Here is a 23,675-nt window from a genome sequence, read left to right as displayed (position 1 = left end):
TGACTTTTTTTTTTTAACCGGCAAGCAAGTCCAAACAAGTCGCCTTCCAACCGCCTCGCTTTTTTTTCGGACGCCGCCGCTCACTTCCGCGTTCAGGCAAGTGTAATGCGTCATGCGTCATGTACACGTCATGACGTAAGTGACCCCCGCTTGAACGTAAAGGTCAATTCATTTCAAGCAAAAAAACATGCCATTTATATTGATACTAAACAATACAAAAAAATCATGCCACTTATATTGATACTAAACAATAATAAAAAAAAAAAAAACAACTGAAACAGTTTCCTGCACATTCCCTGTCGTGATTCATACGGGCAAATTCATCATCGTTCTTTCACTTCCTAAATGAGCACTGCAAATACTTTTGTCAACTAAAATGAAATAAGCTCGCGATGATACGCCTGCCTGAGCATTTTGCTCACAAACTACCAGCACCACGGACATAAGATGCACTTCATACCGGAATTTCAGTCAAGATCCGTGTAGCTTTTATTTAAGATGAAGTATTAATAGACTGTCAATATTTGTCGACTCCCGGGACCAGAAAGCAGAAATAAGTATGGATGATTGTGACTCTGGAAAAAGAGGAAACATGCATTCCAACAAAGAATAACAGAGAAACAGCATCATCTTCCAAATAAAGCACTTCAAGTCATCTTCAGCAGCGATACAAAAATAACCCCGGACATTAAACACTCCAAACAATCATTTGATAATTGAAACAATAAGATTCATCTTTGTAATAATACTAATAATGTTTATGCCAATACTGGAAAATAATCAATTGTGAGGTCAGAAAATGCCATGCAGAACCAACGCTAGTGAGAATAAATGGAATACAAAGTCTCGATTCAATTGATAAGTGTGTGGATTAGAAGAGGCGGGCCCCACCCACAAGCGGCCATCGTCATGTGCATAACAGTAGAGCAAATCAAAATCAAATATCTTTCTCGGAACAAAGATTATAAACTATTGGTCTTTCAACACCAAACTGTACAACAAGCTTTTCATTCAGTTCACACCGTCCAAATGATTTTCATCGTCATTCCATTCCAGTCAACTCGTCCGGCTTTGTGGTTCAAGTTATTGCCGTACATTCGCTTTGAGATGCACGTTTTTTTGAATCTATTTCAATCAAATGGAGCAAATAACTCACTCGGTCGGGTTCAATTCGCAACTGAGTGGAAAAATTGCAAAAGGGGCGTCGTTACATGCCATTCATCTCTACCGTGGCAAAGTTGTTCTCCGATGTATTTGTTAGAAAAAAGTCTCGATAAATAGGTTGGGACGGCTGAAAAGGAGGAGACGCTCTCCAAGCCAAGCGGCGCTCAAGTACGGCACTGTACCTCCCTCGGTGCAACACTACTAAAAACATTAATGTAATGTAAACGATTAGCGGAGAAATGCAGCAACATGCCATCTGTTTCTTTGACATTGAGTATGGCTCAGAATTCGCACGCACGCACGCACGCACGCACGCACGGGTTAGTTGGATGGCAGCTGCAAAGTTGATTGGATATGATGGCTTCATCTTACATATCCTTTTCACAAACTTGGGATGCAATGTTTGGAGCGGAAGTCAAGTGAAAAATGTAAAAGCGGTCTAAAGACGCAATTCTGATTGAGCTGTGCCATTTGGACACTTGGCAACGACATCAGAGTAGCAAAGGGCTCCGAACACATTCCAAAGAATATTTGATTTCCATTTGGATATTTGTGAATGTCATTTTGCAGCTCGGCTTCCGCTCCTTTGTTAGTCGACGCTTTTGGACCGGCGAAAGAATACGCTCGGGTGGGACACGCGCATCACGGTGTCTTTGGCACAAAGGCTCGCTCGCTCGCATGGGTGGAAACACTTCAGCACGTCGGCCGCGCTCCACTCCACTCGCCGCAATAAATATCTCCGTCAATAAATAAATAGAAAATAAATAGCCGGGCCAGAAAGCGCCCGCTGACGCGGAACCTGCGCCCGCCCGAGTGTGAAAAGCCCGAGTGCGGCTGTTTGCGTCAGACGGCCGTCTCCAAGTCCTCGTGGGGGGCCGGAGGTGTTTTGTGGCTGCTCAGGTAGGAGGTCAGCTCCAGGTCGCCCGCCGCCTGCTCCACCGGGGTCTTCCCCTGTGAGCCACACCCAAAATCAGGAGAGCCCGACGACATTGCGTCTGCGGCGTGAGCGCACCTGAAAGTTGGTTTTGCGAAGCGACGCGCCCGCCTCCACCAACAGCCGACACACGGCGTGCTGCTTCTCCGAAGCGGCTTTGTGCAAGGCGGTGTCCCCTCTGCTCACCACAAAGCGGGTCAAAATGTGCATTGGAGTCGCACGCGCTCACGACAACCTTTCGAGCCCACGTACTTTTCTCTGTCGGGCAAGTCGAGAAGCACTTTGGACCCTGAGGAGCAAACAGACCATCATCCGTTTAGATGGAGCCGACGTAGCAGCGGGGGGGGCGGGGCTGCCATTTGGGCGTACCCTGCTGCAGGATGAAGAGCACCAGCTGGGCGTGTCCTTTCTGCGCGGCTTTATGCAGGGCCGAGCAACCGGCGGCGTCTCGCACCAGCAGGCTGACGCCGTGACGCACGCACTCCGACAACTGCGCCAAACACACAAATCAAAGCCACGCTGGCTCGGCTGCCGTGTGTCCGTCCAATCGAGAAACAAGAAGGTTCTTTAGTACCATGGAGAGATCCCCGGCGCTCGCCGCCGTCAACAGCGCTGCAAAACAATACATCATCCACCAAGTGGAGTGCGTGGAATGGAGCGCAAAGCATGCTAGCGTGACTGGCTACCTTGTTCCTCGGGAGTCAACGGCGCGCTAGAAACAGACACGACACGACACGACACGGAGGATTACTCGGGCTGTCTTTTGCCACCACGGCATTACGGCACAAGGCTCATTCGCACCCGGCGGTGGGCTCCACCACCAGGTCGGGCATCCCGGCCGATGACACCCGGCCCCCCGCCGGGCCCTCGTGGTCCAGGATGAACACCTCGTCCTGGCAAATTTCCGTGACAAAGTGAAGGTGCTCCTACGGAAGGACGTCAACGACAAAAGGGTCTTCGGCGGCCCAAAGCATAGTCAACTCCCGGCGGAGCTTCGTACCTGAGCCTTGTCGATGCGATAGAAGCGATCGGCCGATGTAGCTGTGGCGGGAAAACCGAGACGTTGAAAAACTTAGGTCAAACAATGATGTTGGGTTTTTTTGGAACTCACAATCCAAGAAGCTCCAGCTGGAAGTGAGTCTGCCAGCTGAGGTGGTCCGAGGCATCCCCCGGCTCTCATCCTGCAAAAAAGAAAAAGAAAAGAAATATTTCAACAAACAGTGGTGCAAAGTGACTATGAATTTGTTTCGGTCTCGCCCACCTGGTAATGCACTCTGTGGCCAAGGGAGGGCGCCTGCTGCAAGTCCTGCTGAGTACAAAGAAGTTTGGTTTGGGCCAGCCAGGTTAGGAAAGGAAGATCCCCAATCAAAGGATTTCAAGACGAGGAGCTCGCCTCTTGCAGTCTGTCGACGTAAAGTCTGCACGTTTCCAAGTCGCAGTCGCCCCTCACCACCACGATGCCCACCGGAACCGCTGCCGGGCAAAGGTCATCCATCATCTTCAACAATTGCTCGGACGGAACGCCTAAGGTGCGAACTTACAGATGTCCCGCAGCCGCTCTTTGTCGTACTGGAGCCGGTCGTACTCGTGCAGGCCGATCCGGTTGACCCGCAGCCGAAGCCGCTCGGGGACGGCGTGAGGGCTGCCGGGGGAAAAAATGGACGTGCGCAAAGAGATGCTTGCTCAAGACCCGCCGCCGCCGCCGCCATCGGAACGTAAAACGCCGGAAGCAAGCTGCTGTTACGGCACACCAAAAGCAGCAGAAGCGCACGAGACGAGAAAGGACAGACAGCGACGTGCTGCTCGCTTGCTAAAAGAGTCACATCGCCGCCAGGAGCTTTCAAAGCACGTGAAGGTTGTAAAAAGGTGCGTAAAGCACACAGGCGGCGGCGGCGGCAGAACGTTGACATCACAGCGGCTGAGGTACTTACACAGAGAAGGAGTCGGGGGGAGCAGAGAGGCGGCGCAGATCACCTGCACACACCTTCTGAATACTAGCGCCGCCACGCGCATGCGCACACACAACAGAGAGAGAGAGAGAGAGAGAACGGGGGAGGCGTGGCCAGGGAGCAGAAGGAAAAGACGCAAATGATCCGACGCCGTGCGGTGCGGTGCGGTGCCGAGGCCAAAGGGAGAGAGGAGGGCGGGGCGGGGCGGGGCGGGGCGGGCAAAGAGGATGGAGAGGTGGAGAAAAGAGGTCAGTTGAGGCACCCAGCAGCCCACAAAAAAAAGAGTTACACGCTCCAAGAGCTCGTGTTAGTCACCTTGCCTTGAGCTGACCACTGCAAAAACTGCCGCCAAAAAAGCAAGAAAAGGAGCTTGCTTCAAAAGTGCTCAATGGGAAAAAAAGGACATTTGGACGCATGAGCGAGCGAGGAAAGCTAAAGACTCGCTGCATTTCTCCACGTCGCCATCTCGTGGCGCTTTTTTCTCATTACGGTTTGCATCCCTTTCATCTTGGTCAGCTGAGTTTTTGCAGTGCCGCCACACGTAGACACACAAAGATGCGGTGCACAAGTGTTAGTTGCCACGCACGCCGCCGAGACCGCTCACATGTGTGTGTGTGTGTGTGTGTGTGTGTGTGTGTGTGCGCGTGACTCACTCGTTGAGCAGCGGCACCGAGGTGCGTCTCTTGCTCTTCTGGACCATGTTAGCCTGGTTGCGCAGCGAGATGCGCAGCGTGGACGGCGCCAGTCGGCACGGCTCGCCGTCCACCTGCGCGAGGCCAGAAGGGGGTCAAAGGTCACATGAAAAGGCAGCCAGCCAGCCAGCCGTCAAACTGACCTGCACCGGCACGGTCTTGAAGGTGGTGAGGACCACCTCTCGGCACTGGTGGAGCCTCTCGCCGTGACCGCCCACCTGCAGCGCCGCCTGGGAGCAATGAAAAGGTGAAGCGTTTTTTTTTCTTCTTCAGCGTTTGGCGAGCCCCGCCTCCTACCAGCGAGGCCACGGTGAAACCGATGACCTCGATGCAGCCGTCGTCGTGGCGCTGCGGCTCAAAGTCGCGGTGGTCGCCGGTGTTCCCCCAGGGCATGGTGCCCGCGCAGTACCTGCCGTACCAGACCGTGGCGGTCGGTGAGCTCGCGCCGTTAGCTAACGCCGCCGCCAATCCAAACCAACCCACCTGGGAATGTTTAGAAAGACGATGCACTGGAATTTCAAATCTTGGATCTTGGGAGTCAAGTCGGTCCCGTCGCACTGCAAAGCACACGTGGAGTTGCTTCTCACTCCATCCCATTTGTCAACGTGGCAGGCCCGAGCGTCTTGGCACTCACCACCACTCGGACGTGCTTGGACAAGTCCCTCGAGCTTCTCTGGAGGAAATCGGAGAAGGCGGCCTGCCGGCCACGCACACACAAGGCACACGCGAGGCAATTGCAAGCGGCTCTTTTTCAAACCGTGCAAGACTGAAAAAATGAGGCCAAAAAAAAAAAAATGGAGACTCACCCCCGCGTAGAACATTTTGTTGCGGAAGCGACTGTTAAACCTTTCGGGGTTGGCCTCTGGAACAGAAAAAAAACAATTAAGAAGAGAAGGTGAGAGAAATGGATGCCGCTCACCTCTGGACTCGTGGAACTCCAGCGTGACGTGAGCGTCGAAGCCCAGGCTGAAGTAGTTGTTGAAGACGTCGAGGGGCAGCTGAGCGAGTCACCACACGTGAGCGACACGCCGGCGACACGCCCGCCCGCCGGCCGCTTCTCCTTTACCTTCTGCGTGCCGTCTTGGAGCTGCCGCTCGGCGCCGTCGCTCTGCTCCACCTGCAGGTTCCACCTGTCCAGCTGCACCACCGAGCCGTCCTCCACGTGGCCCAGAACCTTGGACACGGGCTCGTCCGTGTAGCCCTGCCAGAAAAAATAAAGAGAATAAAATCAAGCACAGGGAGAAGGCTGCGTGGCGGAAACTTTTGGGATTGTGGCCCATGGATTTGGACAAAGGTTTTGAGACACACACATTAAGGCTTCGACTCTATGTTGTTGTTGTTGTTGTTGTTGTAAATGTAAAGCACACAAAGCAAAAACGATTTTGGGAGGTGAGTGAAGCTTGGGAACTCACCCCGCCCCAGTTGAGCGTCCTGGCGAGGTCATTTCCTGTTCCCAGAGGAAGGACGGCCACCGGAGGCTGCGGGTTCATCTGTAGCTCATCCAGCGTGGACAGGATCCATCCCACCTAGGCAAGCAGGAAATGGATTGTTTTCACTGAGGAAGGACATCAACGCAAAACTTACCGTGCCGTCTCCACCGCAGGCCAGGATCCTCAAGTTTGGCACTTTGCGATACAAATCCAACCTGAAAGAGCGGAGAGGAGAGGAGAGGAGAGGGTGGCGCTCTGTGGCTCACGGACGGCGACGGCCGCAGACACTCACGCCTCCCGAAGGCCGCCCTGCGACAGGTCAAAGACTTGCCGCGGGTTCAGGATCCACATGAACATCTGGAGCAGCTTGGCGCCCTGCGGACAGGAAGCAGATGGGCTGGGACGACCTTTCGGACCTTCTGCCACGCTTCTGCCACGCTTCTGCCTGGCTAGCTCGCTGGCCACGCTCATGCCAACCTGGTTGCCTCCGCTCTTGGGGTTGACGAAGACCAGGATGGGCTTCATGAGCGGCGAGGGCAGCGGCTTCAGCATGAAGGGCCGCCATTTGGACTCCTGAGCGAGGGAGGGAGGGAGGGAGGGAATGTCAGCGCCACGTGCTTGGTCACGCGCAAGTCGCCGTCCGTGTCGCTTACGTCCGGCCCCTTCTTGCTCGTCCTGCGCTTGAAAGACGTGCGCTTTTTCCTCCTGGCCGAGTTCTTGAGCAAGCTCTGTGCGTGGATGGGGTTAGCGGTTAGCGCTAAGCGCCGTTAGCGCTCGGCGGTCGGCGCTTGCCTGCGGTTTCCTGACTCGGATGATCCAGGACGGAGGCACGATGACGGCGGCGTGGGCGCCCAGCGAGCAGGGTTCCTCGATCTGGTGCAGCATGAAGCACGTGACCTTGTTGTGGAACTGCCCGCGCAGGGCGGGCGCCACACAAATTAGCACCCGCCAGCAGCTCATTTCAACATTTTCACACAACATCACATGGCCGAGTTAATTCCACGTTTTCTTTCTAGTCTGACGGAAGGAAGTGAGCTCAGATGGTGGGCAAAATTCCAATTTGAGCCAAACTCACAGCCTGCTTGCACCACGAACAGCTGATGGCGATGATTTCTTTACTGTGGAAGAACTTCTGCTGAAAGCTCTGCGGAAGGAAAAGACAAACAAAGACGAGGACGGAAAGGGATGTCGCTCGCAGACGGGCGGCCATTTTGCTGGCCTGCGTGGCTGCCACCCACCCACCCACCTTCCCGCACTGCTTGCACTTGCCGTCCTGGCGCCGGCGGTGCACCCAGTGATGCCTGAGCAGGTTCTGGCGGCAGAGAGCAGACGGCGCCGCCTTACACCTCCACCTGGCCTGGGCCTCGCCCGGACCTCCCGTCGGGAGACTTACATCTCGCAGGCACCGCGAGCCTCCTTCCCTGAAAGTCGGCTTGCACCTGAAGTTGATCTTGAGACGGCCAAGGCATCACGTCAGGGCTTTGGACTTTGTCTGCGTGCGTGCGTGCGTGCGTGCGTGCGTGCGCGCTACCTTCTCCAGCTGCTCGGTGCAGCTGGTGTGGACGACGATCTTGCAGACGGCGCACTTCCTCCTGGGCGCAGACTTCTTCAAGCACAAACACACAGGTCAAGACGGGCTAGGCGGCAGACGACTCGGGGCCAGCTCACCGCAGCCTTGAGCAGGCAGGCGTCCTCCCCGAGGTAGCAGAGTTCGCCCGAGCAGCTGGTCTCCATCCACAGGTGGTCGCCGTTGACGGCGTTCTCCTGCCGGGCGGGCGGGCGAGACTGCCATCATTTACGTGGCGGGCTGAGATTTTCAGAGCGCGACAGCGGAGAATTTGCTTTCTCTCAAAGCAAATTTCCCTCCCTCCCTCCCTTGTCTGTCTGTCTGTCTACGTATAAAGTGGACGGAAGGGCTTGTACAGACAGGCCAGGGCCTCGGTCTGACTTTTGGATGCCACGGCGACCATTACGTTGGGAAGGTGAGACCAGACGACGCCAAGGAGACGGAGGAGTGGGTGTGAGTTTGCTTTCTTTTGTTTGACCCGTATGGATACATAAGTTTTGCTTTCCAAACGCTTGTGGCGTTATTTAGTGAGCCGGACAGATGGTCGGACGGTTTCCTCGATAAATTGTCAGTCGTTTTGGGGGACGGCTACTTCTTTAGGGAACGTAACGACAAGGAAGCCAAGTGTCGAGCAACCTCGGGAACCAGGAAGGAGTCTTAAAAAGAGCAGGCCACCTGGTTTCTGCGCTTTGGCTGTGGAATGGTGTTGTGCGAGAAAATCAAGGTTAGCCTTTTGCTTTCACCTTCACAGGGAAAGATGGACCTATTGTTGAAAAGACCTGGGGCAGAAGGACTTCAAGAAGTTCAAGTTTGAGATGGACCTGCCCAAGCGCGTCAAAGAAAACGCAGACCGGACTGACATCGCCGAACGGCTGACGAACACGCACGGCAAGAACGCGGGGGAGGAGACCATCGAGATTCATTTTGGGATTTGTGATGGACTACGCGGTAATGAGAAATGTTTTGAGAATAACTTGATGATCTGATATATTTGTATTTTTCGTGCACTTTGAAAGAACAAATGTTGCCTGAATGAAGGATGCCAAACGCTTGATGATACGTTTTCAGATGATTGAAAAATGTTCTGGACAGAGGGAAATGTTTTGCCTAATAAGTATTATGAACTGAGAATGTGCCGAAAGCCAAACATGGTGAGTAAAAGCTTCATTGCGTTGCATCACACAACGTTCTCGCCGCGTCATGATGATGAGATCGCTGGCTCACGCGACAGTCCTCCACCCACGTGTCAAGCGCTTAATTGGACGGCCCCACTCCAATCCAGCCCTGATCTTTTATTCACGAGCCATTATTGACATCGCCCGGTGTGCGTGCGTGTGGCGTGCTAAAGGCCAGCGGTGATGAGGAGAAAGGAAGCGTCACGGGATTGTTACACCGGCAAAAAAAAAAAAATCCCGCTTCTCTTGCATAAACGGAAACCACAAAAGAACACGAGAGCGCTCGAGCGGCCTTCGAGTGGCGATTTGTGGCTCGAGTGCAGATGAGAATGGAGCGGTGCTTTTAACTTCAACGGGAGATGAGTCACAACCCAAAAAAAATAATATATCCAAAGCGCTTTGACTCATTTTGCAATGTGGAGGCGATATGAGGCCGCACTTTGAGTCTCCAGCGTCTAATTGGAGAGAAATACTTTAAGGTACCTACCGTCCAGTCCATGCGGGTGCGAAGCTCCTTGCCGGGGCCGTTGGAGGCGGGAGGCGGGGCTACCTGCAGCGGCCCCAGGTGTTGCAGGCCTGAGCGGGAGATGGCTTTCCTGCATAGCACAAAAGAACGCGATCACGGCCGCAAATGAATTATTGACGGCGGGAATTAAGGAGGAGCGGGAACGGTTTGCGGCCGAGCACGCAGCCACGATGGGCTTTCCGGATCTTCTGACTCGGCCGTCGGGATTAGAAATGAATGAAAGAGGTTTTCTTTTCTTTTTTTGAACAAATGACCCACGGACTTATGTGGCAAGCGGCTTCGCCCGCCTGTCACCCACCAAGTGTCAAGCCGGAGGACAAAGAGGAGTCTGTTTACACACCCTGGAACGTGATTACACACACACACACACACACACACACACACACACACACACACACACCACTCCTGGGATAAAAATAGTCATGCGTGGGTGACAACGGCAGAAATGCAAGGACGTATGCTGACTGGGCATGAACACACACACACACACACACACACACACACACACACACAAATATTTTTGTCATGATAGGCAACTAACAAGCCGCGCTCCCTCCCAGCACGACCTTTGTTGTCAACAAACAGCGCTTCACCTGCTCGCTACACACAAACATACACGCTACGTTGGTGTAAATTGAAGAAATGTATTTAGACAAAAGTAGTGTTTTGCTGCCATCCAGTGGAACTTTGCTGTTGTTTAAGAGAGTTCGTTCATTCTATTTAGACATACAGTAGCGCTTGTTGCAATGAGAAACTTTCTGTGTGTGTGCAAATTTGTTGACTCTTACCAGCAGAAAATGAAAGACGGGCTAGTCAATCTAAAAATAGACAACATTGATCCAGATAGGGTTCTCCTCTTCCTCCTTCCCACAAAGGTGGGCTGTCGGCGTTGCCGTGGCGACGCTCGTCGGCTCGTCCGGTAAACACACGGACGGCTCGCGCGCAAAGTCATGCGGACGTTTACGCGGCCCGTTAAGTCGCGCGCTCCGAGTGACGTCACAAAAAGCGCAGTTTTGCCTGATGCTCGCGCGGGCAGAGTTGCGCGTTTCAGATGTTCATATGGGCCGTGGCGACATCATTGTTCTGGTTTCGCTTGAGTGGAAATGACACGCATTCGTGGGGAACGAACGGCGCACAAACAGGAAACGCCCGTGCAATCTGGACATTATTCGCCAACACGCACGTGGGCGCGCGCAGGAATGCGCGTTTCACCCAACCACAATAGCAGGAAGACATTACCGCGCGCGCACACACACACAATTAGCATAATGGCAGACTATGCGAAATGAGAGTCGACGTACGCTAATCATGAATCCAAAAAACAATTTACTAGTGAAGGCAAGGGGCGCTTTGCTGCCATCTTGTGACGTCAGGGAACTATGTTGAAGTGAGGTAGCCGCTTTTGACTTGCCAAAACAACAAAGAAGAACAAACAAGCAGAAGCCCAAAGTTTCTACTTTGGAGCTTCCGTCTTTTTTTTTTTTTTTTGCTTTTTGTGTGTCACCGCGGCGCATCCCGTCCGTCGTCAGGTTGCGTTCAGGAAGTCCGACTCTTTCCTTTCCGACCTTCCTCTGCTTCTATTTATAAACTGTTCCCTCTTTGGGAAATTTCAAGTGTGCCGCTACGGCTGCGGGGAAGCGTCCATGGTGACGTCGCGAGCAGGCCCCGCCCACTCCCACCTCTTTGCAACTTACTGTAGCTGCATGTTAGCCATTGACGGGCTAGCGGCTACATTGGGTGAGACGAGGAGTTTTTCATCCTTCTTCATCCTGCTGCCTACTGCTCGCTCTCCTTCCTTCCTTCCTTCCTTCCTTCCTTCCTTCCTTCCTTCCTTCCTTCCTTCCTTCCTTCCTTCCTTCCTTCCTTCCTTCCTTCCTTCCTTCCTTCCTTCCTTCCTTTCTTCCTTTCTTCCTTTCTTCCTTCCTTTCTTCCTTTCTTCCTTTCTTCCTTTCTTCCTTCCTTCCTTCCTTCCTTCCTTCCTCCCTCGTCTTCCTCTTGTTCCCTGGCTGATTCCTCATCCTCCACCTCTTCCTCCGTCCTCCTCTACCCACTCATCTTGTGGCTCCTCCCTCCTACTCATGCCTCATCCTCTTCCTGGTCGGTCGGTCGGTCCGTCCTTCAACTCAGTTTCTCCTCGCATCCCTCCATCCTCCCACTCCCGCCTTCTTTTGCACCCTGACTCAAGTGAGGGTCAAATTCGATTGAGCCGATGACACAATCATTTTTTTGCGGGACATTTATTCTTCTCCAAAACTCCCACTCGAAGACCGCAGCTTCACGCGGTTGTGTCGATCACGACAATTGCGATCTTCCCGATGGTCCCTTTGCTTTGAATCCACACGCGTTGGATGGAGCCGGAAAATCGGCCTCTTAAAATGTGTGTGTTGTGATGTGTGGGCGGGCGCATCTCTGACCTTCTCCTGCTGAGAATAGATGCAGAGCGCAACGAGAAGCACACGACGAGGAACGTGAAGAAGAAGAAGAAGAAGAAAAGCCAAGCGAGCTGGGCAAGCCGATGGTCGTCATCATGCTAAGTGGTTTGGTGATGGCGCCGTTCCAATTAGAGCTGGAGAGGTGTGTTGCCTCTTTCACTTGCAGGCGCAGCTGCCTAATAAAATTCATCATTTGCTAATGCCGCCCCACACACACACACACACACACACACACACGCACACACACACACACGTGTGCGCACAGTGGGATAAAGATGCTGTCTCACTAATTATAGCGTATCTCTGTAGCTGAGGCCTGCCGGGTTGCGTGTGTGTGCGTGCGTGCGGATGTACCAGTGTGTGTGCGCATTTGATCCAAAACGAAGCAGAGGATGAAACGACAATCCACAAAGAGCAACACAATAACGAGCGAATGTGCTCGCTTCATTTTTGTGAGTGCCGAGAGACGACCACTTGTCCGTAATCCTCCCCGCGCGAGCCGACGTTTACCACCTTACGCGACTTCAATTTGAATTTGATAAGCTGCCCGAGTTAAGCTCAAGAGTCCTTTCAAATCTGCACTAGGTATTTTAAAAAACACAGTTAGAAAGGCAACAAAAGGGCAAATAGGAAAGTAGTCATCGGTACCGGAGCGCGGAGTCACCTCCGTTATCACTGCAAAGGGGACAGATGGGCTTGTGGGAACGGCAGTGGGAGGGAGTACCTCAAGGCGCGAGGCAAGGCACCCTGCAGTTTGTCGATTGGCGGCCGGCCAAAGGTCACGTGCGCCGCTGCTTGTCCTCATTTCTATTGCGCAAGGCGAGTTGCGACGTCCTGGCTCAAGATGGAGAAATGATTGACAAATGCTTTCCAGTGATGCCATCGCAGGAACTTCTCATTTCTGTTCTTAATATTTTTGGTTTGTGGTTCTTTTTATAGCTTGCTATCCGAAGCGGAAAAGCTTCTTCCAGCCAGACGACTAATAAAGAGCGCCCGTGACCCAGTCAGGCCAGGCCAGGCCAGGCCAGGCCAGGCCGGCCGGAATGATGGGCAAAATAAGCCACCACAAGCAAATACACACACGGACGGGGACAAATCCTGTCAGGCTTGCCCCGTTCTCCTCGCCACTTCAAACCTCCCAACGCTTCGTTACATTTCTGGAGGTGGGAACGAAAAGGGGCCCGACAGGAGGAGGATCCATTTAGCCTCCGGAGGCCAATTACTGCGCCCCCGACGCAGACAGGAAGTGCACTTTGCCACCGAGCGGCTAATTGGAGGAATGTCTTACACACCGACTGCTTTGCTAGCTAATTCACGCACACACCCAAAGAAAGAAAGGATTCTTCTGGAGGCTGCGGGATGTCAAGTCTAAGAATAGATAAAAGGAGGGACGTTATTCTGGAAGGACACACACGAGCGAGCGTGACGAATGTCTGGCAGAAATGTAGCACGTGCCGCCCGCCGTAAACGCCGAGTGGCACGACTAAGCCCTTCCCCTCCTCACACGGGGAGCTTTTGGTGTCGGACCGCACGCTTTGTCAGCCTCCCTCCCGCACATGTCCACATTCGGTCATTGGCAGGAGCGGGCCGGGCCGGGCCGAACGACCTTCTTAAGTGGCGCCGCCGATGACCTGCTCACGGCGTTGGAGGAGGAGAGCAAAATGCGCCGTCCGCCATTCACATTTGCAGAGATACTTGGCCAGCGTGGTTGTTTTTGAAAAGTCAGCCGTTTCCCTTGGCGACGCCACATTTGGTAAACATATTTATCACGCCAAAGAGCCACGGCTGAAGACACACAGGAAGCCGGCTTCAAGCAGCCATTTTGCAGTCCATTAGGCAATTTCCAGTCATCCTTCAAAGACAAACACGTCCTGAAGAGTTGTTTGGTTTTTTTGGGTGTCTTTTTCCAAGGCCAAGAAAGGGAAGACAAAGTGCTGAAGTATTTGAGACAAAAGCACAAAGTGGAATGGCCTTCCACTCACTCAACTTGTCTGAACAAAGTCACATGACGCTTGCGCGATGGATCCGATCGAGACATTCCGCACCTTCCTGACAACATGACAAATTTGTCTTGACTATCACTAGCAGCTGCCAGTCACACCGGGGTGTCAGGCTGCGGCTGGCGTTCACACACGCACATGAACAATCAATGCCGAGTGTGTCTCCTCCTCGCATGCTCCCTCCCGCACAACAAGGCATCCATCCATCCATCGTGCCTGTCGAAGCTTGAAACGCTTCCAGTGTGCAAAGCAAGTCACGTTGGAGGCTGCTAAGATGAGGCGAACACCCGACGCGACGCGACGCGACGCAACACAAATGCGGTGGCATGCTGTTGCGAAGAAGCTCAATTTGGACGAGGGATGCAATTGGATGAAATGCGCTGATAGCAATGGAGTAAGAAGTGGAAATACACAAAGTGTGGCGGAGAGTGACAGACAGCTCGGCATAAACCGCATCAGAAAACAGCCCTGAGGGTTGGGAAAGGTCCACTTACCGATAGGACGTCTGTTTCCGGAACGCCAGCCCCCTCAGCTTGTCCTCCAGGCTCTCCTGCTCGATGTCAGGCAGGCTGCTGCTGAACGTGTCGCTGCAGCATCCCGCCGAGGTGTCCTCCGAACCGGCGCCGGACTCCGACTCGCCGCCGCCGTCGGCTCCGAGCGCCGCCGGAGCCTGCGTCGCCGCTTGGGGGTCCATAGCGGTCGGTCCTCGCGCTGGACCCCCCCGCTCGGCCCCGCTCCGCCCCGCCGCCGCCGCCGCTCGGGCTGGCTGGCTGGCTGGCTGGCTCACCCGCGGACGCCGGCGAGGACGACGGGGGGCAGACGGTGGACGAGGCTTCCGGGACGAAGAGGTGCAGGCTCCGCGCCCTCGTCGTCCAGCGTGTGGCCGCGAATGATGCTCTCGTCGAGCCCGAGGCAGACAGCGGGCTGCGGGCTGCAGGCACGCTGACAGCAGGCTGGCTGGCTGGCTGGCTGGCTGGCGAGCTCTGCACTCGACTGCTGCTCACCGCTAAGCGCTTGCTGTCACGTGACGTCACTACCGGAAACACACTGTCCTTCTTCCTTCAAAATAAGACGACCGGTTCGTAGTCAAGGGCCACTTTGCGTTCTTCAGCTTTTAAACAATAATCAGCAAGCAAAGCGTTGATTGTCTGACGACAGACTTTTTGCATTGTGAGCGAGCGAGCGAGCGAGCGAGCGAGCGAGCGAGCAAGCGAGCGCTTTTAAAAGCGCTAGAGCGAGCGAGCGAGCAAGCGAGCGCTTTTAAAAGCGCTAAAGCGAGGGCTGCGGCGAGGCGAACAATCTTCTGCATGCAGAAATGTATGGCGCGTGGCATTGTGGGATATTCCCTCTCATCCTTTCTGCAGCAGCAGCATCACTCACAAAACTGGGGCAGGAGGTGACACACGCGCACGCGCACCAAATGAGCACACATATGGTGCGCTCAAGGACTCCAGGCTGCCAGTGACGTCATCGTGTCACTTTTGAAGCTTTTTCAGCCCAGAAGCATCTTTTTGGAAAATCCCCCCCACCCCCCAAAGCTGCAAAAACACAACACATACACCGATTGATGCTTTTACTAAGGAAAATACTTTATTATGCAAGCAAAATAAAACAGAAAATAATCATATGGGAGAGACCGCTCTCCACTGGCTGCTCCTTTCAGTCACGACGACTTCATCGCGTTCTTGTCAATGTCTGCCTTGATATTCATGTTTGACATTATGAAGATTGTGAGGGCTGTGCCCAAACAGTGAGGATGAGGCAATTGTCACTTATTAACAACTCGTATTTACAAAAATAGATTTTAAAATTGAATAATTGTGTGTGAAAGTTTGCAAAGAAGTGATCTTAGCTTAGCTTAGCATAACATGGGGCTACAAGGTACCACATTCTTTCACGAGTTGCTTTACTCCATCAAGTCATTATTAGCGGCCAACTCCTTCGTGTCGTCATCGTGCTAAGCTAACAAATGCCAACATCCCGCGTCCCTTTTCTGGATGACTTGTACTCGGTCAACATTTACAAATATTCGATAAAGCCGCGTAGGAAATGCACAAAAAAAAGGCACATTTTGGTCATCGTATAAACAAGATATGAAAGAGGAACTCATTAAAATAAAAAATAAAGACAAATATCAAAAAGGATGGACGCGAAGCGAACGGCACTGGAATGGAATAAAAACACCAAATAATAAAAGAGAGCAATCATCTTTGGCGGGAAAAAAAAACCAACAAAAGAAATATATAAATATATTCTTGGCCATGTTCCCCCCTGCTTTGTCCACAGATGCAACATGATTGATGGTGAAAGGGAATTTGCCGGGATGCGCATGCGGATCAAGTTCAACAAGTCTCACGCAACTAGTCAGTGCACATTTACTTGGAGCGGGAGCTTTGTGATTCAGCCGTGGCCGGTGGGAGGGAGCTTTGTTCGAGGACGCTGAACCCTGGGGGCTCCCTCAGGAGGTCTCGTTGACGCTTCGCTCCACCGCCATGCTTTTCGCCCTCTGCTCCAGAGGCCTACGCACACACGCGCGCGCGCAAAACCTTTGAATTCTTTTCAAGGCGGCTTCGGAAGCCGGCCGTGCGTGCGCTCTGAGTAGCAACGATGGAACTCGGGCTCTCTCTAGCGGTATCAGAAAGACGGCACATCTTTCAAAGGTGGTTTTTTTCCTCGTCATCAGCTACGTGAAAGAAAAGCCCGGGTGACTCACCTGTACCTGCTGTTGGACGAGCTGGTTTTGTTGCTTCGACTCCTGAACGGCGGCGGGCGCGTCTCGGCCCAGCGGGGCTCCTCCGCCGCCATTTTCTGCTGCTCGCCCGAACGCCGCCACGCCGCCATGACCACGGTGACGTCGGCGTCCTCCCATCGGTCGGGGTACTCGCCACCCAGGCCCAGGAGGTGCGGCGGCTCGTCCTCCGAGGTGGACAACAGACTTCTCGATTTGACTATTTGAAGACACGCGAAGAATTAGCCAGCCTCAATTGCGACTCTGCGTGTAACGTCGTCAAAGCAACGCTCTCGCACCTGTTGCCGCGTAGGACTCTTTGACCGCCAGTTGCCCGGAGGCCGGGCCGCCGGCGATTGGGCCGACGCCGGAGGTGAGGCCGGTGGGGTAGAAACTTCCCAAAAAGAGGGCAAAACACAAGACCACCACCTGAGAGGATGAGGTGCACGCACACACACACACACAGCGATGGATAAGCGCTCAGCCGCTTAAGCGCCACAAGTCAATGAAAATGCGGCGTACCATTAGGCAGGACGACGTCTGCGTGCCCACCGCACGACACGACCTGGACACTTTTCCGGACAGCGAAGCCTGCAGGGCCTGCAGCTGCTGCAGCAGAGACCTACATTGATTCGAAAAATTAAAATGACATGCAAAAACTGAACGGCGATATGAAGAAAAGAACTCTTTACTTGTTGGTGCACTCCAGCGTGTCCACTTTCCTCCTCAGGTCGTTGTTTTCGTTGGAGCATGTCTCCACCCTGTGGACAAGGGTAGTACTGCATGTCAAAACGTTGAAAATAAAATCAATGTCGGGTTGAATAGCTCCATGTGTAGTTTATCCAAGGCCTCTTTCTTTTCTTTTCTTTCATTGAGATGCACCTGCATGTGACAGTCCAAAAGGCCAAGTGGGAAAGAAACGTTTGGACTCACTTCTTCTCCAAGGTGTCCATGTACTCCTTCTTCTTCCGGCGACTCTCCTGAGCGGAAATCTGAGGCGGGGGGGGGGGGGAAATTAGAAATCTTTTTGAAAGGCACTGGACCGCAAGTCACGCTTCCTTCCGAGCGCCGCACCTTATTTTTGATCTTCCGGCGAATCTTCTTGAGCGCTTTCTCCTCAGCTTTTGTGAGTGGCAGCTTGGTGGGAACCGGGTAGCCTTCAGCCACCAGCGTGCGGCGCTCCTCCTCTGTCAGCATCAGAGGTCCCGAGCCCTGAAGTTTCTACACACACGTTCGGCCCGATTCATACCGGCCACTTTATTAGGCGCACTTGCGCCGACGTCGGTTCCTCACGTGGGCGGCGGTGAGCAGCGGTGAGTTGGACAGCGAGGAGGCAGAGCTGCTGCGGGCGGGTGCCTTGAGACCGGGCTGCGCCGGCGCAGGGCCGCCGGGCGAGGTGGGGCCGCGCACGGGGCTCTGGCTGCCCTCCGAGTCGCTGCCGTGCGAGCTGGGCGGGGTGGGGGGCATCTGCAGACCTGAGGCAAGTGTGCGGTCGGTCACCCAATGAATCCGACTTGGCGCGGCAGCCGGACGAATAAAAAAAGCTCCAACCTTTTGGGGACAAATTGAGAAACTGGTCCACTTCATGCGGTTCCAGTTTAATCTGGGGGAAGACCTTCTCCTCCTCCTTGACCTTGACGCTTTTGTCCTGGCCGCGAGCGCTCTGAGCAGGGCCGGCGACGTCTTCGGGGACCTGGGCGGACCCCAAGGCGAGGGCCAGGGCGGGCAGGAGGGACGGCGCCTCGCACAGGAGAGCCTCCATCCCGTCGTCCTGCTCCATGGGCCACTCGGACGAGTCGCCTTCGGATTCTAAAACAAAAGGGCCGACGTGTGAATATTGGACAGTTTGGCCTCCATCAAGAAGTGAATTGTGCACATCGCTTGACCTGCATCGCTGCCACGCTCCCCGGTCAGGTGGGAAAGCGGTGACTGCGGCCTGCTGTCGCCGCACAGCGAGTAACTGTGCTCTGCGGCGATGTGCGGCGGCGGCGGCGACGACGGGCACAGGTCGCCGCCTTCCTCCTCCTCGTCGGCCCCCGAGCCTCCGGCGCCGCCTCGTACCCCGGACAGGAAGGGGTCGCTCAGCAGCTGGCCCAGCAGAGCGTCGTGGGAGAGGTCGTCCAGAAGCTCCGAGAAGTGCTGCGGGCACGGCGCACGTGATCACATCATGGCCATGCGGGCCCCCGGGGGCGTTTGTGCCCGCTTTGACTTCCTGAAATGCATCTTTTTTCTTTCTTGTCCTCCACGTGCTGCCCTAACAGGTTGGTGGGATGCTAACTGTGAATTTGTTTCAAAGCCCAAACAAATATTTACACATTCGTCCGCCCGACGCGCGTTGCCGTGGTAACCGAGGGTACAGCATCATCTTTAATTGCTCAGCTCAGGAGGGAACACACTTTGTCATTTTGTGGTTTTAAGAATACCAAAATAGCCTGTTTGTTTAAGAGCAGGAAATAGGAGCGGTCCTACCATTTGCAAGCTGCAAAACAGGGCCACAAACACACACACACAGTCATTTTCCTGTGTGTGTGTGTGTGTGCAATGTAGGGCAGTGGAGCGGGTCGCGGCCCACCACCACCAAATCCACTCCCAAACAGAACCCCCTTTGTCCCGGCAGCTCACACAAGCGTGTGATTTGGGGCCGACTGTAACGCGATACAGAAACTCCCAGGCAAGAATCTGGCAAGTCAATTCCAAAGGCGTGCCAACAAGGAGGCCTTTTCATCCTCACAAGAAACTATTTACCCCAGATGACACCAACAAACAAAAAGCAAATAACTCAAAGGGAAACACAAACCCAATAGTCCAAGCTAGCAAGCATCATTAGTTAGCAGCCAGCTTAGCCACACTTGGACTTAGCCTCAATTTTATTGCAGAAATGGATTGCTTATTGCTGCAAAAACTGAGATTCGTTTGCTGCCCTCTTGTGGAGTCTATAGGTAATTACAGTTTTAAGGGGGGGGGGGGGGGTCGTCTATTATTGAGCCTTTTTTTCCTTAACAGTTGCAACCCACAAGGCCTGAAAAAGCAGAGTAGGTGGAAAGGTGCAATTACGCTGCCACCATAAAAGCTCCCACCAGCCGCGAGGCTCGGCCGAGCAGGCACAGATCATCTCGGGGGGGAGGCAGCGAAGGAATGCTGCCCTCAAGTCTTCCGCAAACGTGTGTGTATGTGTGTGTGTTTAAAGGTTTCAATTTCCAGATGCCTCTGAGGCCAAGAAGGGCGGAAAAAGCAGAACAGCTTGGTGATGCAACATGTGGAGAAGACATGAAAGGTCCCTGGGAAAAACATTTACACAACCTTAGTGCTGCTTCAAAATCAAAACATTTGTAGAAATATTCTGGCCTCCTATTAATCAGGCATGTCATGTTTTGAAAATGTGTGTGTGTGTAATCTGATGGCACGAGCGGACTTTAGCCCGAGGACTGCGACCTAATCTGCCGTGACGTGACCAGAGGACACACAAACAAGTGGCACGGGTTGATGTCAAAAAGGCACGAGTCAGCGTGTTCGTTATACCTCCGATTATCTGAACTGGCCTATCTGACAGCCGGCCCGTTTCCACACCACCGTTAGCATCGTTAGCACGTCTGGATTTTCAATTCTTGCGGCCGCTCCAGGCTTCCAGACTAGTGAATGCGACCAAACCCAAACAACCTCCAGACAGACACGGATGACTTCACCAAAGGACAAAAAACCTTGAGTGAATCCATATTTTGTCACGATAAGCCATTCTCAAAAATGCCACCTGTTGAGCTCATTTGTCTGCGTTTGGGTCAAGCAACACGCACGCACGCTCAGCTCAGCTTTTTCCGAGTCGTCACCGCGACCTATGACAAACTCCTTCCACTCCGTGTGTGTGTGTTAGCTGCAGGAATAACACACTCACACATAGCAGAAAGACACACTAAATTGACACTGACACACAGACGAGACGCACGCTGACCTACTTTTGTCTAAAAGGGGCAAAGGCTTTTTTTTGGTGCAGAAATGTTCTATTTTCAAAAAGAACGAGATTTCCATTCTATATTTTTGCGAGTGTTGAACTGTTTTGTCTTTTTGGAAGCTCATCACCTTGCGAGGCGTGCCGGGTAAAATGGAGACAAAACACGTCCGCCAACTCGCCCGGACTCGTCGCAGATGTCAAACCTCGCCGGCCGTGTCTGCCTTACGACTCAAAAGACAGCGAGATATTTGGAAAGGGAGGGGGCGGGGGGCTTAGCCTTGAGGACCGCCTATAAAAGGACACGGGCGCCGTATTGGCGGTTTGGAATGAGACACTTTGATGTCTCAGGTGAAGGATGGCCACAATCTGCAATTGTGACTTTGAAGATGTTATTTGCATCTCAACCAAAACCATCAAGACTTCAATTGCGCCATTTTGGGAGGAGAGCCGCCCCGCCGCAAACGCCACATTTAAATTTAGCCTGGCGGACGGGCCGCCGGCCTGAGAACGCCCTCAAAACGAGATGATTGCCACCTTGGTGTCCCCGCCGTGCAAGCCGCCGCCCACTTTGCAGTGGGGGGGGGGGGGTGGAAGAGACGCTTGCAGCAGACTGAAAATGCAGACGCAAACTTCCATATGGACGCCATGTGGAGGCCCGAGGGGCCAAGTGGCGAGGGGCCCGTTTCCATCCAGCGCAGTTCAAAAGAAAATATACGAGGCCAGCGAATTGGATGCGGCCTGCATCCATTCGGAGAGTTGTCCAAAAAAAAAACAAAAAAAAAAAACACTTTTTGGGGTCCCAATAGACTGAAAAAGCAACATCCCGTGAAAGCCGCCATTTTGTTTTGCCTTCTCTCGTTAAGTCAACAAGCTACTCGTGCTTAACGTTTTTTTCACGTGTGACTTCCATTCCCGACCTGGCGGCCGGAGGCCGGAGGCGAGCGGGATGCCCTGCCCCGCCGGAGAACAGGCACCTCGCTTTTAGCGTTTGTTTACCCAGCTACTGTGTGTGTGTGTGTGTGTGTGTGTGTGCTAATATGGCAAAAGCAGAACATGACATTACGGTCCATCTGCTGAAAGTTACGTAAGGGGGACACATTCTTGGAAAGGTCTTCTGCATGTGCAGTGCAAGCCTTTCTCCTCCTCCTGCAGTGCACCGAGTGCAAGTTACTATCACTTCACACACGCACACACACATGAGCAGGGCTTAGCATAGAGACCATTAAAGGCGACGCTAAAGCTACGTTGCGTTTGTATTATTTGTTTCTCTTGCCCACCCACAAGACAAACAGAGCGAGCACGTCCGTAAAAGCTTTTAACGACTGCGTCCTTCCTTCTCAATTTGAATCTACTTTCCTTGTTCTTCACTCACGTTTTGGCTCCACAAGCACAACAAATGAAAAGGTGAATACGCTAAATTTAGTCGGAGGCCACGCTGCGTCATTGTATTAACAGCGTGCGGGAACAATGAAGGCCGACTCGTTATTGTCATTTAACCAGATGAACCTGATGGTGAATTATGACGGGTGTCACTCTCAGACGGAGGAGCAATGACGCGCACGCCCTCGACGTGAACACACACAAGTAAAAGCGCAAGCTGGAAAGGAAGGCAGAGGCTTTGTGGGCGTAAGGGGGGGGACGAGGTCAGTCGAGGGGAACAAGCAAGCCAGTCTGTTTGGGAACACTACAGTCATTTTACATTGATACGCACGCATTGCTACGTTCTCGTTCAATGGTGTCCAAATTACGGCCTTCACCCGAACGCTCAAGATTGGTTTAAAGGGCCTCCAGTGGACAAAGGCTGCCCAATGCGGGCCCATCTCGATCCAAACTTTCTCCTCACGAGTTATGTAATAGCGGAGAGGCAAATGGCCATTTTGGAAAGTCCTCAAGATGCAAGGCACGCACGCAAACACGCAGCAGTCTTCTTGTCATACTTTGCTACCTACGGTGAAAGCACCTGTCCATTTTTTCTGTCTTTTCGCATATGAAACAAACTTTTTGGAGGATATCGTGGCCACCCATGAATACTTATTTCAATCAATACAAATGTTCATTTTGAGTGGCATTTGTGTTTATGATTGTATTTCTATTTTGCACCAAATGGTGGCTACCTTAATGGTGCAAAGTACAAGAACAAACATTGTTCATGAATGCCACTCAATCGTGATCACAGGATTCCTTTCGATTAAATTGCAGAATCGCTAAGTACTTTGTTTTTATTTCGATTTGATTCTCTTAAAATGATGATTGATTGCTCTTTCTTATGTTTGGAAGTATATCGCTTGAAGTAAACATTCAAATGAGATGGGGGAAGGGAGCATCCTGGACCTCAAGGCTCAACTTGTGAAGGGAGAGCAGGGCGCACACGCACTGACATGACAGACAGCATTTTGTTCCAAAAAAGAAGCCAAGCGAGAAGTTGTTGGTGCTGGACTCACGTTTGTGTAGAGGGCGCAGTCCATGTCTCCGGCCTCGGACAGCTCGCTGAGGTTGCGGTCCCAGTGCAGGAAGCTTTCACTCGAGTCCAGGATCTCCATGACGGCGTCCCGGTTGCCTCCTCCACCTCCTCCTCCCAAAACGAAAAAGTTTGGAAAAGTTGCCGCAACTTGGTTTGGAAGGAAGTCGACGCGACGAGCAAGGACTGTGTCTGTCTGTGTGTGTGTTTTAATCAAGAAAGAACGTCCAAATGTTGATCATCTCCCCTTCACCTCAACATCCAGACACTAAGTAGGTAGCTGCTTTTCTCTCGCTTTCCTTCCTTCCTTCCTTCCTTCCTTGGCTCTTCTCCTCCTCCTCCTCCTCCTCCTCCTCTTCGAGCAGACGACCTGGAATGCGGAGGTGGAGTCACACGCCGCACAGTGAAAATGAGCAGTCAAACTAGCCAATAAAGTGTATATTATGCATCTGATGTCATTGTACATATTTGATTGCAACGTTTATCTGGGGGGGGGGAAACAAAGAAACAAACTTAATCGGCCTTACGTGAGTTCCAGCTGTTGTATGGCATTTCCGGAGGTTGATTTCAAAGTAAAGCCCTACTTTTCTTCATCGTCATGTTCACGTTTGTTGTGAACTTATTTTTAAACGTCAAAGCTGAAATCGAGCCGGATCAAAAATAAATCACATGCA

General features: G+C 52.8%; 2 protein-coding genes across 5 annotated transcripts; both read right to left on the bottom strand.

Annotated features, from left to right (window-relative positions):
• Nucleotides 1-214: 214 nt before the first annotated feature.
• Nucleotides 215-14,885, bottom strand: dgki (diacylglycerol kinase, iota). Of its 3 annotated transcripts, XM_085901797.1 has the most exons (34): nucleotides 14,364-14,885; nucleotides 9,399-9,507; nucleotides 7,838-7,933; nucleotides 7,701-7,775; nucleotides 7,563-7,619; nucleotides 7,416-7,481; nucleotides 7,245-7,313; nucleotides 6,962-7,078; nucleotides 6,823-6,897; nucleotides 6,647-6,742; nucleotides 6,462-6,544; nucleotides 6,324-6,384; nucleotides 6,152-6,265; nucleotides 5,806-5,940; nucleotides 5,659-5,737; nucleotides 5,546-5,601; nucleotides 5,374-5,436; nucleotides 5,223-5,296; nucleotides 5,037-5,148; nucleotides 4,883-4,969; nucleotides 4,701-4,813; nucleotides 4,030-4,092; nucleotides 3,640-3,740; nucleotides 3,492-3,571; nucleotides 3,360-3,404; nucleotides 3,210-3,279; nucleotides 3,099-3,139; nucleotides 2,900-3,024; nucleotides 2,785-2,810; nucleotides 2,673-2,710; nucleotides 2,468-2,588; nucleotides 2,351-2,387; nucleotides 2,177-2,276; nucleotides 215-2,115 (listed from the first exon to the last, which is right to left on the bottom strand). In XM_085901797.1, exons 1-34 carry the CDS (start codon nucleotides 14,561-14,563, stop codon nucleotides 2,008-2,010), a joined length of 2,892 nt encoding a protein of 963 aa, XP_085757923.1. In that variant the 5' UTR covers nucleotides 14,564-14,885; the 3' UTR covers nucleotides 215-2,007. The 3 variants fall into 3 exon arrangements, with proteins under 3 accessions (XP_085757923.1, XP_085757922.1, XP_085757924.1); XM_085901796.1 differs by having other exon boundaries at nucleotides 7,416-7,619; XM_085901798.1 differs by lacking the exon at nucleotides 4,030-4,092.
• A 548-nt stretch (nucleotides 14,886-15,433) lies between these two features.
• On the bottom strand, nucleotides 15,434-23,363 carry creb3l2 (cAMP responsive element binding protein 3-like 2). Of its 2 annotated transcripts, XM_085901719.1 has the most exons (12): nucleotides 23,255-23,363; nucleotides 22,985-23,115; nucleotides 18,484-18,736; nucleotides 18,149-18,406; nucleotides 17,891-18,072; nucleotides 17,672-17,818; nucleotides 17,531-17,589; nucleotides 17,290-17,358; nucleotides 17,120-17,219; nucleotides 16,897-17,026; nucleotides 16,583-16,817; nucleotides 15,434-16,388 (listed from the first exon to the last, which is right to left on the bottom strand). In XM_085901719.1, the coding sequence occupies exons 2-12, from the start codon at nucleotides 23,081-23,083 to the stop codon at nucleotides 16,328-16,330; spliced, it is 1,593 nt and encodes a 530-aa protein (XP_085757845.1). In that variant the 5' UTR covers nucleotides 23,084-23,115; nucleotides 23,255-23,363; the 3' UTR covers nucleotides 15,434-16,327. The 2 variants fall into 2 exon arrangements, with proteins under 2 accessions (XP_085757845.1, XP_085757844.1); XM_085901718.1 differs by lacking the exon at nucleotides 23,255-23,363 and having other exon boundaries at nucleotides 22,985-23,128.
• Nucleotides 23,364-23,675: the final 312 nt, after the last annotated feature.

This window comes from Syngnathus leptorhynchus, chromosome 21 (genome assembly GCF_054491065.1).
Source record: "Syngnathus leptorhynchus isolate UIUO chromosome 21, UIUO_Slep, whole genome shotgun sequence".
Lineage (NCBI taxonomy): Eukaryota > Metazoa > Chordata > Actinopteri > Syngnathiformes > Syngnathidae > Syngnathus > Syngnathus leptorhynchus.
This window is presented reverse-complemented; position numbering and strand designations above follow the sequence as displayed.

Excerpts from the sequence above, each read along its gene's own strand:
- dgki (XM_085901796.1), bottom strand. The coding sequence starts at position 14,563 with ATGGACCCCCAAGCGGCGACGCAGGCTCCGGCGGCGCTCGGAGCCGAC. Across the intron at positions 9,508-14,363 it reads CGGAAACAGACGTCCTATCG|GAAAGCCATCTCCCGCTCAG; the intron begins GTAAGTGGACCT and ends TGTGCTATGCAG. Across the intron at positions 7,934-9,398 it reads GCACCCGCATGGACTGGACG|GAGAACGCCGTCAACGGCGA; the intron begins GTAGGTACCTTA and ends CCCGCCCGGCAG.
- creb3l2 (XM_085901719.1), bottom strand. The coding sequence starts at position 23,083 with ATGGAGATCCTGGACTCGAGTGAAAGCTTCCTGCACTGGGACCGCAAC. Across the intron at positions 18,737-22,984 it reads ACTGCGCCCTCTACACAAAC|CACTTCTCGGAGCTTCTGGA; the intron begins GTGAGTCCAGCA and ends CCGTGCCCGCAG. Across the intron at positions 17,027-17,119 it reads AGACGTCGTCCTGCCTAATG|GTGGTGGTCTTGTGTTTTGC; the intron begins GTACGCCGCATT and ends TCATCCTCTCAG.